At 40.0% G+C, this 15,403-nt stretch overlaps 1 protein-coding gene across 7 annotated transcripts in view; it reads left to right on the top strand.

Moving 5' to 3' along the window:
• Nucleotides 1-15,403, top strand: part of ZNF532 (zinc finger protein 532) — a 36,616-nt gene that overhangs the window by 16,383 nt on the left and 4,830 nt on the right. For 4 of the 7 annotated variants that reach the window (XM_026070124.1, XM_026070121.1, XM_026070120.1 and 1 more), the window contains 2 exons: nucleotides 2,896-3,058; nucleotides 6,235-6,513. The exons of 1 other annotated variant lie outside the window; for it this stretch is intronic. In XM_026070124.1, coding sequence (XP_025925909.1) covers nucleotides 2,896-3,058; nucleotides 6,235-6,513 — 442 coding nt within the window. The remainder of the gene's footprint in view (nucleotides 1-2,895; nucleotides 3,059-6,234; nucleotides 6,514-15,403) is intronic. 2 more of the 7 variants (XM_026070123.1, XM_026070122.1) reach the window with 1 other exon arrangement.

The raw sequence follows: 15,403 nt of genomic DNA, 5'->3' as shown, positions 1-15,403 counted from the left end.
TACGATGAGAAGAAGCTGAGGCAAATAATATGCCATAGTTTATTCGATAAATTATGTAAGCCTGTGACAATAAATGTATATACTACAGACCTGAAATAGTTCCAACTGAGATCACGGTCTAGTTCCACCACAGATGATAAAACAGGTTTTCTAATTTCTCATGAGTCTAATTTATTTTCAAGATATGATTCTAATAAAAATATAAACAATCAAATATATCAAAGAATCCAAGAATTATTTGGAATTCTGCCAGTCTTTTTTTAGAGCTTGCTGACTTGGAGTGATGTAGTTTTGCTCATCTGTTTTTAGAGCCTTGCCGTGCGATCTGGTGCTTAGCAAGAGGTACCAGAAGTCTGGAATACTGGTTGTTACCGGTGGTGTGCAAGTAATGAACCCGAAGGGTGAAAATCACCCTGTCAAGGACAAGGTCTTGATACATCGTCTTGTGCCAGTTTACTGGTTAGTTTTAATCAATTTTGCCGCTTCCCGACTTTTGGACAAAGTTGGTCATGGAGATGTAAGACAGTATTCTGAGAGACAAGAGTTAAGTCACAAAATAAAAATATCTGGTACTGCAGAATTTGGGAATATTTGCAGTTAATAGCAGCTCTCTGTGGAAATAAAGTCCTCCAGTTTTTCATGAGTTTGGGACATTACAGATTGGCTGCAGAACTGTATCGAGTACTTTTCAGAGGGAATCCTGTCTTGTCTTGGATGGAGTGAAGAAAGCTGTGAGTAAAATCACTGCTTTAAGTTGCCTTCAGCTGCTTTGCTGAGGGGGGCCCAGGGTGCTGGTGGAGCGTGTGTGGTTGCGCTGGGTGGCCAAGGGAAATGATCCATTGCAAAGTGAGTGTTTTGGCTCTTTCTATCCCCTAGAGTTTAAGCAGCGCTTCCCGCAGAGCGTGCCGGAGGTAGCGCTGTGCCTGGAGGAGACGCGCTCTCCATGTCCGTCTGTGCTCAGCCCGGGCGGTGACCCAAGGAGTTTGGGTTCTAGGGGAACGTGCATCAGTAATAACGTTGATGGGCTGAAATCTTTGCTCTGAGTAACGTTTGAGAAGCCGTGCGTGAGCAAAGTGTTGCGGGGCTGCACGAGCTGCAGGAGGATGCTGCGGAAGTGAGGGATTGCCCCTAGCGCATGTCAGAAGCAGGGAGAGGAAAACGTAACCAGAGTAACAGGAACGCTTCGTACACCACAAAAATAGTATTTTTGACGGTTAATGTGAGTAAGTGTGCTGTTTTCCATTATTTGAAATGTTTGAAAACGCTGAACGGCCTGGAACTTGAGGCAACGTCCCTGTTCCCCTTGTTACCCCAAAGCCCAGGGCCCAGTGGTCTGCAGAGCTCTTTCGAACAACATGCCCTAGAAGACAACTGGTTAGAGGGATATAGAGAGGATTTCGAGTACTTAGGTGAAGAATGAGAAAGTTCAGTATTGTAACAAAGCAGGATTTTTTTATTTATTTTTTTAATACCGAGGCATTCTTCAGGACAGAGATCAACCTAATTGATGGGATTAGGAGGAATGCTTCCGCGGAGGAAGCACCTGTAGTTGGGTTTCTTACGTTTTATCTGAAGTACTACCTGAGCTGGTGGCTCTTGGGTTAGACTTACCTCTCGTCTGATGATCTGTGGCAATGTTCTCTCTTACTTCTCTTTCCTGTGTCATTTCCTTTCTCTCATTTTCCAAGTTATAAAAAAAATTGTGATGTTTCTGAAAGAATAAAATCAGTCATTTACCGTTTACAAGCAAATACATAAAAGAGTTACAGTTTGAATGGCTAATCTTGATACTTGCTTTTAATTGGCAGTGAAGTAATTCTTAACAGAATCAAATGTACGGATAAGCAAAATCAACAAGCAAAATATCGAGTAAATTATTACCTAGAACAATTTAAACCGACTTTTCATTATAAAATCTTCAGAAAAATGAAGTAAGTTTCAAACTATTGTTACATAGTAGCTGTTATGGCATTTAGGTGAGAGGACTAATTTTCTGCTTGTAATCTGTTTTTTATCTATTGGTCAGACACTTGACAAAGATCTGCTAAAATTACAACTATTTTCAGATTGTTTAATAACTTACTTATGATTTTATGATACAGAAATTTGGTATCATTTTCACTTGCAGGGACTATGCTGTTAGTGTCCAGTACTTACCTAGTTCTTTGTTAATTAGCATATTTGTTTCTAAAGCACTTTGCTTCACCAGTTACTCAGCTACTAAAACATAAATACATTTTATTACAATTTTTATTAGAATATTGTCCATCAGAATGGGAGATTTAGGTAGGTAATTTCAAAAGCTGTATAAGCTCTGAGAGAGGAAATTGTGGGTTTGGTGGTGCCTCTACATTGCTCTGATAGACATGGACCGATTCTTAAAGGATTGCGACTGTGAAATAGGGAATTATCATCCGGTGAAGTTCCGGCTTCAGATGCTAAGAGAGAGAGTTGAGACTTGGCGTTCAGGAAATTCAAAACCATGTGTATTGCCGAAAATAAATTCAGCTTGAAGTATGTTACTGATTATGATCAAATCAATAACTCCTTCAAAATACTGCCCTTGCCACCTGAAACAGTTATATTGTTTGTCCAAATGTTCCACTTTCACAGCAACTTAAGCAGTTGTTGGCTTTGTGTATGTAACTGGCATATACTGGTGGTTTCTGGCTTCTTGTTTGCACTGTTTAATGATTTTGTTCTGGTTTTTGATTGTTCCTTTATTTTGAAATTTGAGGATGTTTTGATTTAGTTTCATTTTAACTGTTTTTCAGACAATCTGAAATGGTTGCTTAAACGTGTCACATCTTATTTCTGCTGAGAAAAAAGTTAACATGATTCTTTCAAATAGATCATTAACACGACTGACATTATTTATTGTACTTCTGTTTTTAGAATAATATATAAATGCTCTATGTGTGACACTGTGTTTACTCTACAACCTTTACTCTATCGCCACTTTGATCAGCACATTGAAAACCAGAAGGTGTCTGTTTTCAAGTGTCCAGACTGTTCCCTTCTATATGCACAGAAGCAGCTTATGATGGATCATATAAAGGTTTGTAGGCATTTTCTTGTATCATTCTTAGATACTGTTTGTCATGTATCGTATGCTTTCAGAAAATACTGTAAAAAGGCACAGAAGTTTTTCTATATGAATATTGWTTTTGATACAGTAGTAATATCTCAGTGCATTGCTTTCAATATGTCATTTTATCAAAAATAATATTGGGTGTAGTGAGGTGAGTTAGTCCAGTCCTAGTAAGTACTGAGCCTTAGTTACAGTATTCTTAGTACTGTTATTCCAGTTGTTAGGAGTTGATGATGCTGTGTACATTACAGAAATCAAGCCTTTGATTTTCAGAACTCCATGGTGGGAACAAGTATGCTTCTTAAATATATTTGTATGTGTGTGCACGCACACGAACACATGCACGCTTTGGAAAAAAACTTAATGGATTATCTCATAAATATCCTTGTAACTGAATGAATCGATTTACTGGAGAACATTTTCTGCCATCCTTGCAAATTATGTTATTAAGAATCATCAGTCCCCTGGCTATAATTTGTTAGCTATATATTTTTAAATATACTCTGTTACCTTGTTTTAAAAACATCAAATCTGTTAGCAGTGCTGAAATTTCTTATACCTTACTAGCTTGATCAAAAGACACTGGGTAACAGTTGAAGTTATTTACACCATTGCAAAGTATGATAATGCAGAATGGTAGCACTCAATTGAGTTGGATTCTCTTGCAGTGGCATAAAAGACTCAGTAAAATACACAACATATTAGAAAATCAGACACCTTTTCTTGTTGCTAAAACCAGCGTTTTGCATTTTAGCCTCAACTGTGGCACTTGCAACTTTGGTGATTTTTGAGGTTACATTGAAAACAAGATCAGAAGTCCTGGAAAAATGGCAGATTTTAAAGACTAGATGAAGTGGGGGGGGGGGGCAGACGAAAGGTGTTCAGAAATGCAAGGGCCAGGTATTTTCTTTGTTTTTGAACTAGTTCCTATTTACTTTAAGAATCTTCTTAAATTTATGCTAGATACCTTAGCTGGTCCTCTCATACAGCAATGCAAAGTCCTATTTTCAGTTTCCTTTGATCTACTTGTAATTGCTTCTTTTTTTAACTAATTAGGCAAATTCCATATATTGCAATGTATGCCTTATTCATGTAATTAGTTTTTTTTTTATTCAGATGTTATTGTAACATTGTTGTTATATCTGTAGATACTTATTTCATTAAGACCAGAAGACAAATGTTCTTAGGAGCGTGACCTGACTGTGGGTAGCGCTAGGAGCTATGCTTACGCAAGTTAGGGTTTGTCTGCATCTTCCATGACAATATTGTTCTCAGTTACTTGCAACTTGGGTACATTTTAACTGTGTTGGCTGTAGTTTTCCATGGCAGTATTTGTACTTCTGCCCAGTATTCTTTCTAGCATGTTTCACTGCAAATGATTCAGACATTTGTGAGGACAAAATTAGAGAATCAGAATACATACTCGGTATTGCTGCTTTTGTTCAGGAATGCTAGCGTCTTACGTTTAGGGGGTGTGTATAGGCGTAGGGACAAACTGAGCTGGACTGGGCAGGAGGGGAGCAAACAACGGTAACAGGGTGCAGGTAAGAGCGGAAGAGGACGCAGGGAGAAGAATGCTGGTGAGGGCAGAGCTCAGCCCGGCTGCGGGAAGAGTACGTGTTTGATACGGCTAGACACGAGCCAACAGGGCAGGGAAAGACCTGGATGAAAGTAGAGCAGAAAAGGATAGAGAGACGCTCAGGAGGAGGTTATTTAAAGCTACAGAAATAACCTAGAATAATTCCTGCAGATGGGAGTGTATCTTTTTGGCAAAATAGATGTCTCGTTTTCCTCTAATGGCTAGCTACGAGAGAGTGGCTGACAGCTAGTTAGAATGTGCGGTGAAGGTCTGGACTGTAGACGTAACACTCCCAGTTCCACGGGTAATATGTTATCTTTCAATGTTTTTTGTTGAAATAAGAAACTAAGTTTCAAGGATTATGTTTAAAGGACTTTACAGTATTCTTATATTCTCTGAATCAGGAATGTATTGAATGTTTCTGGTGTCTGAGGTGGCTTGTAGGAAGAATAACTACGTTCGGGATGCCTGGACACGCCATCCAGGAGAACTCTACTAAAGGGCAGTAGAGGAAATGCTGCCACTGCAATGGGCAAGTCTTTGGGACATGGAAGAGACCTTCCTGATAGCGAACCTGTATTCAACAATATGTTAAGTTTTTGGGGCTTCAGTCACCTATGTTGGCCCAGAATCGTACCGACTTACTACTGTTGTGTCTGCGTTCATAAATGAATCTCAGAAGCCCAGCTGAAGCCCGGCTCTGCCTGAATCAGTCATCTCTTTTGTAAGCTCAGTGCCATGTGATCCTGCTTTCAGAAACTGGAGGGAAGGAGGCGGAAGAGTTCTTCCCTTCTGACTGGTTCTTTACCTAATCTTAAATTCTAGAAGTAAAACGGTGAGGACGGATCACTAGCTAACAGCTGCAGGGTGCTTGAGAACGGCTTGCTAGCCACCTCGTAGCTGTCCTGTCTCAGGGATCCCGTCCGCCCTGCCGGCCCTTGATCCTGAGGACTGTGTTAGCAATGTTCATTCATACCCTGTGTGCAGTAAGGTAGGGCTTAACCCAGGCTTGACATAAAATACTGATATATCCTGATAAAGATAGTTGCCTCATCTTTTCAGAGTTGCCTTGTCTTGTCTTATTTCCCAATGTGTCAAGTCAAAGTTTGTGAGTAAAAAAAAAAAAACCCTGCTTTCTGGAAATCTCTGAGAGCATAGTTTGAAATGAGGATGCTCAATTAACTAAATTAGGCAAGTAAAGTGAGAAATTAAACTTAACATAAAGGACTTCTTTAGCCTTTTTTCTTCCTCCCTATTAAACAGGCATTTAAACGTCACATAAACAGTCTCATTTTTTGTAAAAATATCAAACCACTGAAGAAAATTGCTCTTTAGCTATGTCTGGTGTCTGTTACTGTTGTTGCTAGTTTCTGTTGATGTTAGAGCTTGCTTTTATTTAATCATTTCTTTAAATTAAGAATGCGATCCTGAATTGTAGTATAAGAAGTAAATGAAAGCTTTGGGTTCAGAGGTCTGAATTTGCATTTTGAAGTGCAGGTGTGCATTTTGTCAATACAACGGTATACATCTGTGTTAATTTTTTTACATTTATTTTTTATTGTAGTCTATGCATGGAACTTTGAAAAGTGTTGAGGGGCCGCCAAACCTGGGGATAAATTTGCCTCTCAGTACTAAACCTACAACTCAGAACTCAGCCAGTCACAACAAAGAGGACACAAAATCTGTCAACGGAACAGAAAAGTTAGAGAAGAAATCGCCTTCTCCAATAAAGAAAGCAGAGCCTAAAAAAGTTAGTAATCCTGGCTGGACGTGCTGGGAGTGCGATAGACTCTTCACTCAGAGGGACGTTTACATCTCCCATATGAGGAAAGAACATGGAAAGGTAAATGACTAATATTAAATTACAGAAAAGTGAATTAAACCTGAAATATGAAGTAATTTTCTTTTCCAATTTAGTTGTGTATTTGCAGATGTTCCTATAAATTCCATCATTATTCTTCTCTTTTCTCATATCTATTTCATCTTTCTCTTTTATGCTGCTTAGTTTTTGTCATTTTCTACATAGTGAGAAAATCCACACATTCTCAGTTAATTATAGGCTTGTTCATCCGGTACAAAAATTTCTTCAAGGGAGAAAGAGGGAAAGATGTTCCAGCATTTCTTCTGAGTCATCTAATCTGATCCAGGTTCTTTTTCTTCCTTTGTGCCTTCCTTGGTTCCTTGTCTCTTGAAAATTCATTAACTATTTGATTCAGGGAATCAAATCTTGTTTTACTGGCCCAATGAGTGCCAAACAGAATCTCATTTTCAAATAGAGACTCATTCTGAGGTCAGTTCCTTGTTCTAATTCTTATGCTTGCAGGTTCTGTCAACAAGTCAGCTTAGTTGAACAAGTTTAAATTTTATTTAAATAAGCTATATTTGAGATAACTTTCTTAAAATTAATTGAAAGTAAAACATGGGAATGCTGTATTCTCAAGTCAGCAAAGACAGCTTGATGTCCTTGCTGCAACTCTTAGCTTTTCCAAGTAAGTGAAATTTTTTTAAAAGACTCCAGGTGAGCAGTAGTGGAACTGAACAATTTTCCTCTGTTTCCGCTTGCAGGGAAGTGAGCTACAACGTTGACTTGTTAAATTTGGCTTCAAAAGGAAAAGAACAGTAGGAAATATAACCTCATAAGTGAATCGATCTTCTTCCCTTTTTCATCATTTAGAAAATTATCCTGATAGGTATCCAGCCTTCTCGTCTCTCCTCACAGGTGGAAGTAGATTGATGGAGATAAGACGTGTAATGATAATGGCCTCTGAGCCTTGTGAATGCTCTTTTTTTAATTGGTCACTGGTAAAATTTGGTCTTTTAGTGAGGAGGCACCTAGAGAATTCTGATACGTCTGAAACAACTGTAGCTCTTCAAAAACGAACAAAGGATAAAACGGCGTATGCAGTGTTATTAGCAAAACTTTAAACGTTCGTATTGTTTCCCAAATTTCTACATCTTTGAGCAGCGGCCATTAGCAGCTCCATAAGTTCATTGTGAACATAAAAACCATTCATTTTTCTGGGATACCTGGTGTTAAAATGTAAGACTAGGTAAATGAATGCCAGAAACTGCATGAGTAATCTTTTTGGTTCAATGTAAAATCTTTTAACAAATTCCTGATGATTGTAGACAGGAACTGTGAACAGATTTTTGTCAAAACTTTTCAGCAAATTTTATTCTCCTCTAATGAATATGAAAGTTTTTCTAAAGATAATTAGAAAACACTTCAAAATACCACACATTTAACAAAACATATGTGCTTTTAAAAGTACAACGTCAATTATGTTACAGAGCAAACTGTTTCTATGCTTTTTAAGATGAGTTTGTGATTTCAGCATGAGTCTGCTGCTCTTGGAGAAGAATAGCATAGACAGCAAAGTAAAAAACAGTGGCAAGAATTTTTCCGTAAAGAAGCTGGAAAATAGAGAATCAAGATAGCATTGTGGTGCCTTAAATGTCAGGAATAGCCAATTTTAGCAATATAGTACATGAGTTTATTATTTGGTTTTATTTTTCAAACAAAACTCCTCAGAACTGAAAAAAAATTGCACAGTTGTGTATTACCTCTCTCATACAGGTAAGAAGCAAAAATAATTTTCAGAAGTAGGGCAGAGGAATAGAAAGCTTGCCATACAAAGGTATTAGGTATTGGAAATTGGTTAGGAAGAAGAAAGTGAAGCATGGAAAAGTGGAGTATATATCAGATTTTGAGGTGTGTTTGTACCATTTACATCAGACATTTAACCGAAGGGTTCCTAAGGTAGAAGAATTGCCTCCCTACTGTTCTTCTGGAGAAGGGTGAGGAACAGGCTCCTCCAGAGCACAATTTGAAGTACTTAATTTAGAATCCTGATCTAAATCTCCAGGAGGAGCCTTTCCTTACACTTTCCTTGACTCCCAACTTAAGTATTTGAAGATAGATGCCTAAGTAGCTGATGTTCATCGTGGACAAGTTTTTACAGCCTGATACAATAAACATACACTTTTTGAGATGCTACCAAGAAGAGCGTTGCTTAACAGAGAACTTTGTACAGTAAGTCTTCTGTGGTTCTATGTCTGCATAAAGATGCTGCTATCTGAATTTTACAGAAACAATTCAGTTTGTTTCACAGCAAGAACATATTCAGTGGCACCTGTGTTTTGCAATGGTGGAGTTTGAGGAGTCCACATTCGTACATTCTGGTGCTGCAGGCTAGAGTAAAGCAAAAAAGCAAGCAGTTTTGTCATTTAGGATGAGCTATCCACCTTCAGTTCAGACTTTATACTTGCCTATAACATCACACTGGGTTTGGATCCAAAGTTCAGTGCAGGCAGTGAGACTCTTTGGGTTGGTTCAGTTTGAACCAGGCCCTCTGTTGCTGTTCCTAGCGAATACTTAGCGATTTGTGTATGTAAGGCCACTCAGGTGCATGAGTGTTTACAGGAGCGAGGCCAAAATACTCACTGTCAAGCAAAGAGAACGCAACAGGAGAAATGAAGGACTGAATAACAGACTTAGATTTCAGTTCCCTCCCTCTGTTCTGTTTTTGCTTCCTGTGGCCTTGTCTGCGTTGGAGCTCCTGCTGGTGTTAAAAATGTTGTGCCCACCTAGAACCAGGGYTGGAGCCAGGAGGCGGTTATCAAGGTGAGCCAGGATTAGGAACTTCAGAAAAGCTGAAGGTTGTATTGACCCAAACATCTGGAATGGAAGGAAAAGGTGCCAGGGAGCTGGTATTACAGGCAGGATTCACGGAGTGGGTGTTACAGGCAGGATTGAGGTCAAGGGGAGGCGGGAGGGCGGCCCTGGGGGGACACACCAGCCCACCGCTCCCCGGGCTGGACCCTGTCTCTGGGGATCCTCAGCTGGGCCTGGCTTAGCTGCTGACGAGACGGGCCGCAGTCGTCCTGTCCTTCACGCTGTGCCAGTGGGAACGCTCGGATGCTCTCCTTAGCTGAGGAGCGGGAATTAAACAGACTGGAGTTCTGTGCTGCACTGAGGGAAAAGAGCAGGACTGGAAGGGAAAACGGACTCATTTTGTCTAAATGGAGAAGGATCATCCCGAGTAAAAATCTGTAATTTTCAGGATGCTGATATGATACAGTAAATGACAGTATGTTTTCAGAGGTTTCTGTGTCCCTTCAAATTGCAGCGCTTATCTCTGAAACTCTCAGTTGTGCAAATTATTTTATTCTGTTTCTAAACACTTTTTCGAAAAGCTGAAAATACCAGACTCCTGAGTGTCATCTCTAATTTTTTCATGACAACTACAAGCAAATAGCATCCAAGCCTGTCTGAAAGGAGGCTGTTTCCATGTTCCTCTTTGCCTTCGGTGACTCCCACTCCATTTTCTCGGTTGTGTCTGTGAAACCTTGCCTTCCTGCTGTAAAGAATTGCTTGTCGTTCCGGCTGCACAGCCGCGTTTCCAGCCCCCTTGGACAGGAATACACACAACCCCACAGTGGTTGTGACTCTCAGAACTGCGTTTGCCTTCACCTGGTTCTCGTTTTGTGGCTTGAGGGCATGAAAATCAGACAAGCAGCTGAGATCGCGTGATCCCTATTTTCTTCTTCCTGTTGCTTTAAAAGCCCGTTTCTGCATTTGCATCCATTGGAGTTCCTAAGGAACTGGGAGTTGTTTCCCGTTCAGGCCTAGCAGGCGTTTTCCTGACGCTTCTGCTCTGCGGTGCCTGTAAAGAAACTCAGTAAAGTGGGATGCGGTCCCCGCAGAACGCCTGCGAGGTGAACGCATGCTTCCGATCCCGCAACGCTCGCACAGCCACGCTTTAATTTTCTGTCAAAACCAGTCTCCTTAGCAGCATGTAAAACACTGACCCCTTCTGTTTTGCCTGTTAGTTCAGATGATAACACACCGATGCTTTTACTGGCAAACAGAAATGGGTTTAAGACCAGATACGCTTATATTTTACACTGATGCAATTCTTCAAAACAAAACAACTTCCCCGGGATATTGTCACTTTAGAGTGAACTAGAGAATCACATTCAGTCTAATCAAATCTACATCAAAATGGCAGCAGGCATGTAAAGTAAGGTTAGTACCATACTGATAATGCTTTTTAAATATTAGCCTTAAATACTAATCTTTTAGTATCTGGTGTTTAATAAGGAATGTGCAATGTTAGCTCAAGAACAGCCCCTATTATGGAACATTAGATAATTATTGTGCTCAGATATTGGCCTAAAGGCCAATGCTTATATTTATGTACTTACTCTTTTTTTTATCCCTATTAAAATTGTTCTTCAGATAAAGTGGGAGGCATATATATATTAAAATGAATAGAGAATTGACTTTATGTCTTTCAGAGACTGGTGATGAAAGACCAGTTGCTACATTTCTTCCAGACCTCTTGAAATTTTCAGTAACTGTTAGCTTTTCTTTAATGACTCTATTCAAGAATTAAACTTTCAAGGCTACCTTTTATTGCAGAGAGACTAGGAATGAGCACAAGATAACAAGATATGTGATATGGGTCTAATAAATTATGGGATGAATTGACAGACTGTTTTTCTTCAGTATGCGAGGTTTTGGTTAAGTGCGCTAAAATGACGTATGTGGAATGTTTGTTGAAAACTTTAATTAAGCAATTCGTGAGCTACTCACAGAATCCATTGCCATGTGAGGTGTTTGAAGACACTAGTTTCAAACTTTAGTTGCTGCTCTTGCAGGTTCACAGTGAAAGGCTGGAGCTGTAACCCTTTCTAGCTGATCGCAGGCTGGATTATTGAGGCATAGGAGAGGTATTGCCAGGTGTGTCCTCTTTGGACAGATCCTTGAGTTTCCAGACCTTGCTGGGAAATGCCTGCGCAGACAGGCACAGGGATGCGCATCTGCTGTATCCTCTTCCTGAGCGGGGTGAAGGAAAGCCAGCTGTGGGGTGGGAAAACTTGCAGCCACCTTGGGTGTTGTGCTCTGCCTGATCTTAAAAGCCCTGTTTTCCAGAAAAATTGTTATTAGCCCACACAAAGGATGGTACTAACAAGGCTTTACAACTCCTGGCTTGAAACTAGTTCATTTATATCTGCACTCAGCTGGGTAGAAATACATTTAGTTCCTTAGGACTTGTGCATAAGTGTGTTTCTATGAAAAGACAGATGTTTTCTAAGCAGGAATTGTTTTACTGATTCATACTACCTTTAACATCCTCTTTTTTCCTGTAGCCAAGACAAGAGGCTGTACAAGAGGTCCTGCTGCACCTCATTACAGAATAGTTTATCTGCAGGGAAAGTTGCATCCTAAAGCTCATCAGTGACAGATTTCCTTATGTCTTGAGGAATTTTTTTAAGAAGTTGAACAGATTTGTGCTTAACATCTAACTCCCCTAGTAACATTTTAACGTGCCAGCCTATAGCATGTGAATTCATAATACTCCCAAATGTTAAATAGTAGTATAACTCTGTGGGTTTTTTGCTAGACATAAAATGTTGCGTCTTAATTTGAATTCTGCTGAGCTCTTGGCTTCAGCAGAGTCTTGTCGGTGAGATATGCAGACCGGCTTAACTGTGCTTCGTGTAGAAAGGCATTTCCCCCCTCTGCATTCTGCACTTTCTGCGTTTCAGTTTCTCTGAATATCCTCTTTTCATATTGGGAGCCAGGGAGAATGGAAGTTTCCAACCTGTATGGAATCGTTGTTTAGTTAATCGCTCAGTGACTTCTAATTCGCTTTTTGCCAGGTTGTCAGCAAGGCGTATCTGCTGCTTGCAGCTTCTTCGAAGTGCAGCAGCATGACTGATCACAAGTTTGACCTATTGATATAATATTTAGCCTGTTTTGCTCTCTTTATGCTGGTGACTTAGTAAGTGGCGAGGCACATTTAAACTAACTGTCTTGGTGCATGACACTGTCAACAGGGAGCAGCCTAATTATCCTCAAGACCTGTTTTGTGCTCAAAAAACAACCAGTGCTTAAGTCTCTACCAGCATGCATGTAAGAATTTGGGCATTGCTACAGCACCACTAACTCTGTGGGTCTTGCTGTCCGCCTGAAATCTAATTTACTTCACCTTTCCCTGATTAGAACACAGAAACAAATACTAAATGTATGGCTGATTGCTATATTGTTGGGCTGCTTTGTTTATCTGTGCTCATCTCTGTGCAGTAATTTTGAGTGAGATGCTTTTGCATTGGGAAAAGTTGTTCTTAGTGCCCTAAGCCCTTTTATGAGAAGGTTTCATTATAAATAATAATACCTGTATCTTCACCCATATAATGTGTAGGTTTTCTTATTATAAAAAAAAAAATCAAATGTCTGCCTACTAGCAATATTGCATGTCACACATTTATGAGTAAACAAAAATATTTATTCCACTGTACTCTTTCCCCATTCAGACTTCTTGGTTCCCCAAATTCTACTTCCTCTATCCCAAGATAATTCCCCAACCTTGGATTCAGTCTGGCTTATTTGAGGGGAGCAGTCTTTTCATGTTAAAACACAGGAACTGTTATTTATGATATTCCCTCTTACTCATTCCTAGAAAGCCCATCTTTCTGGTTTACCTTCATAATCCACTTACTTTCATGACACCAGTCATTCTCCTTGTCCATTCCCGAAACATTTCTTTCTCTTGCACCTATTTTTATAGAGAGTTTCTTGGAGGTAAAGTGCATCAGTGGACAGATGAAGTGCAGCCTTGTTCTCTGTACAAGCTAAGATGATAGTGTGTCTATTCGCTGTTTTCATTTCATTTCATATGCTAATATTTTTGCTTGCTTTTAGCAAGCAAATTTTTTGTTCTTTTGTTTTTGGCTGCCATTGCAGAAACGGAAGTGTCCAGTGTCCCCCAGGTCTTGGGTCATTACCCAGAATCATTCCGGTGAATTTAGGACAAGTGTAGCGTCATGGATGGTGTCCCCAGGTAGCGTCCTCATGTTCTGAGGGGCTGTGTCCTCCTGAGCACAGTCATCCCACCGCTTCTCTGATGAAGCGGTTGAGGACACAATCTGCACTGTGCAGCGGCCTTGGCAAAGATCCCCGAGCCGCTTCGGGTGAGCTGGTGTGGTCGTGCAGTGCAGTGCGGGGCCACGCGGTGATCACTACCACGTTAAAAAGCCATATACAACTCCGGCATAGGACAGCGGTGGCACAGGCGTGGTGCTTCCAGCTTCAGCGCTGGCTCGGGCACGGCTGCAGCGTGCCGCATTGCGTGCGCTGTTGTCCCAGGGCTGGATCCTCTGTGCCTCCGTCTGGCTCCTTGTTAGGGAAGAGGATCTGTTGTTAAATAGAGACTTGCTAAAAGATGCGATACTTTTTCATTAATTATGTTAAGCATAAGCCGTTTTTTTCCCTCATTTGTGCTGTTTCTTGATAGAAGCCATAATATGCCTTTAGATATTAATCTAATCTTTTATAAATTCTTCCCAAAGAACTGTGGTCATAAGCATACTGCAGAACCATACTGCAAAATGTATTGATGAATGTATTAACAGTAATGAGTATGCGCTCTGTGTACACAGTATCAGGTTTTCACTTTTAACAATTTAAGGAATAAATATGTTGATTTTCCTTCTTTATTTAGTTGGCCTATAAACGTAAAAGGGACATCTAGGTTGAGCAGTACTGTGCTTCTAAAAGCATTATGGTAGAGACTATCCCCACTTATTTCCAATAAGTTTGCCACATCATGTTTCTTAATAACTGGGACGCTTCGCATTTGCATAAAAGAGCTTTCAAAACTGCCTTTCCCCCCATATGATTTTGGTCTTGGTAATAAGAGGTCTCGCTGAAACTGCTTTTACATTTATTCCTTTAGTCATGCCAGCTATCGCTTTTTGCTTGTACAAACCTTCTGCCATTCCCCCCAGACTTTGAAGTAAATGATGGTTTTCAGAAGAGAGCTCATCCCTACAGACCTCCGCTGCCTCATAGATGCTGTAGCTGTTCACGAGCAATGTAGCCATTACGGACAATATGAGCATCTACATACAGTGCAGCATTCAGACAACAAATATAAGAAAAATGTTTTTCAGTTCCTTAAACATTCCTGTAGGGCTTGAGCTTATTAGTATTTAGAACTGAGGATTTATTTTATTATTATTATTATTATTATTTAGATTAGGCACAGAGAATGGCTCATGTTGTATTAAAATGTCCATGTGGATTATTGTACATCTCCATTGTCAGGAATTGGGCACTTCTTCAGAAGCCCAGAGTAAATGAGCCAAACCTTAAATGTTATTCTCTGAGGAAAACCTTAGCTATTTGTGCTTTGGAGCTATAGCGTAGGGACAGACGTAGGATGGATTCTCTAGAAGAGTCAAGATGGGTCCAATTTTAAACGTTGGTCTAAGTCTTTCACTCAGTGACCTCAGTTGGAATAGTGGAACTAAATTATATGATTTGTTTTTCTGATTTTCCAATAAACGTAGGAAAGAGAAGGTTATTGACACTATGAAGGAAGAATACCATCTCTGCTAGAAGGGGAAAAAGAGATCCAAGAAATGTGATTTTCCTTCTAGACACTTGACTGGTTGCATGAGACTGTGCTATTCCTTGAACCTGAGTAGCAGGCGTAAGCCCTCCCTCAGACCAGAATACTTGAAATCTGGGTCTGAGTGATCTGGATTTCTTGCAGGAGTTTCCAATAAAACCCATTTCTTCTTTGTCAGACCCAGGAAGCCTTGAGCCTGGCAGGAATTGTTATGCTGAGTGGTGAGTGCAGGATCTTGGCCCTGACCAGATCATTGAAAAGTAATTTTGAAAGGTCCAGGTTTGATTTTTTTTTTTTAAATGGTGAACTATC

The sequence above is a fragment of the Apteryx rowi genome, unplaced genomic scaffold, assembly GCF_003343035.1.
Source record: "Apteryx rowi isolate R43461 unplaced genomic scaffold, aptRow1 scaffold_304, whole genome shotgun sequence".
NCBI lineage: Eukaryota > Metazoa > Chordata > Aves > Apterygiformes > Apterygidae > Apteryx > Apteryx rowi.
This window is presented reverse-complemented; position numbering and strand designations above follow the sequence as displayed.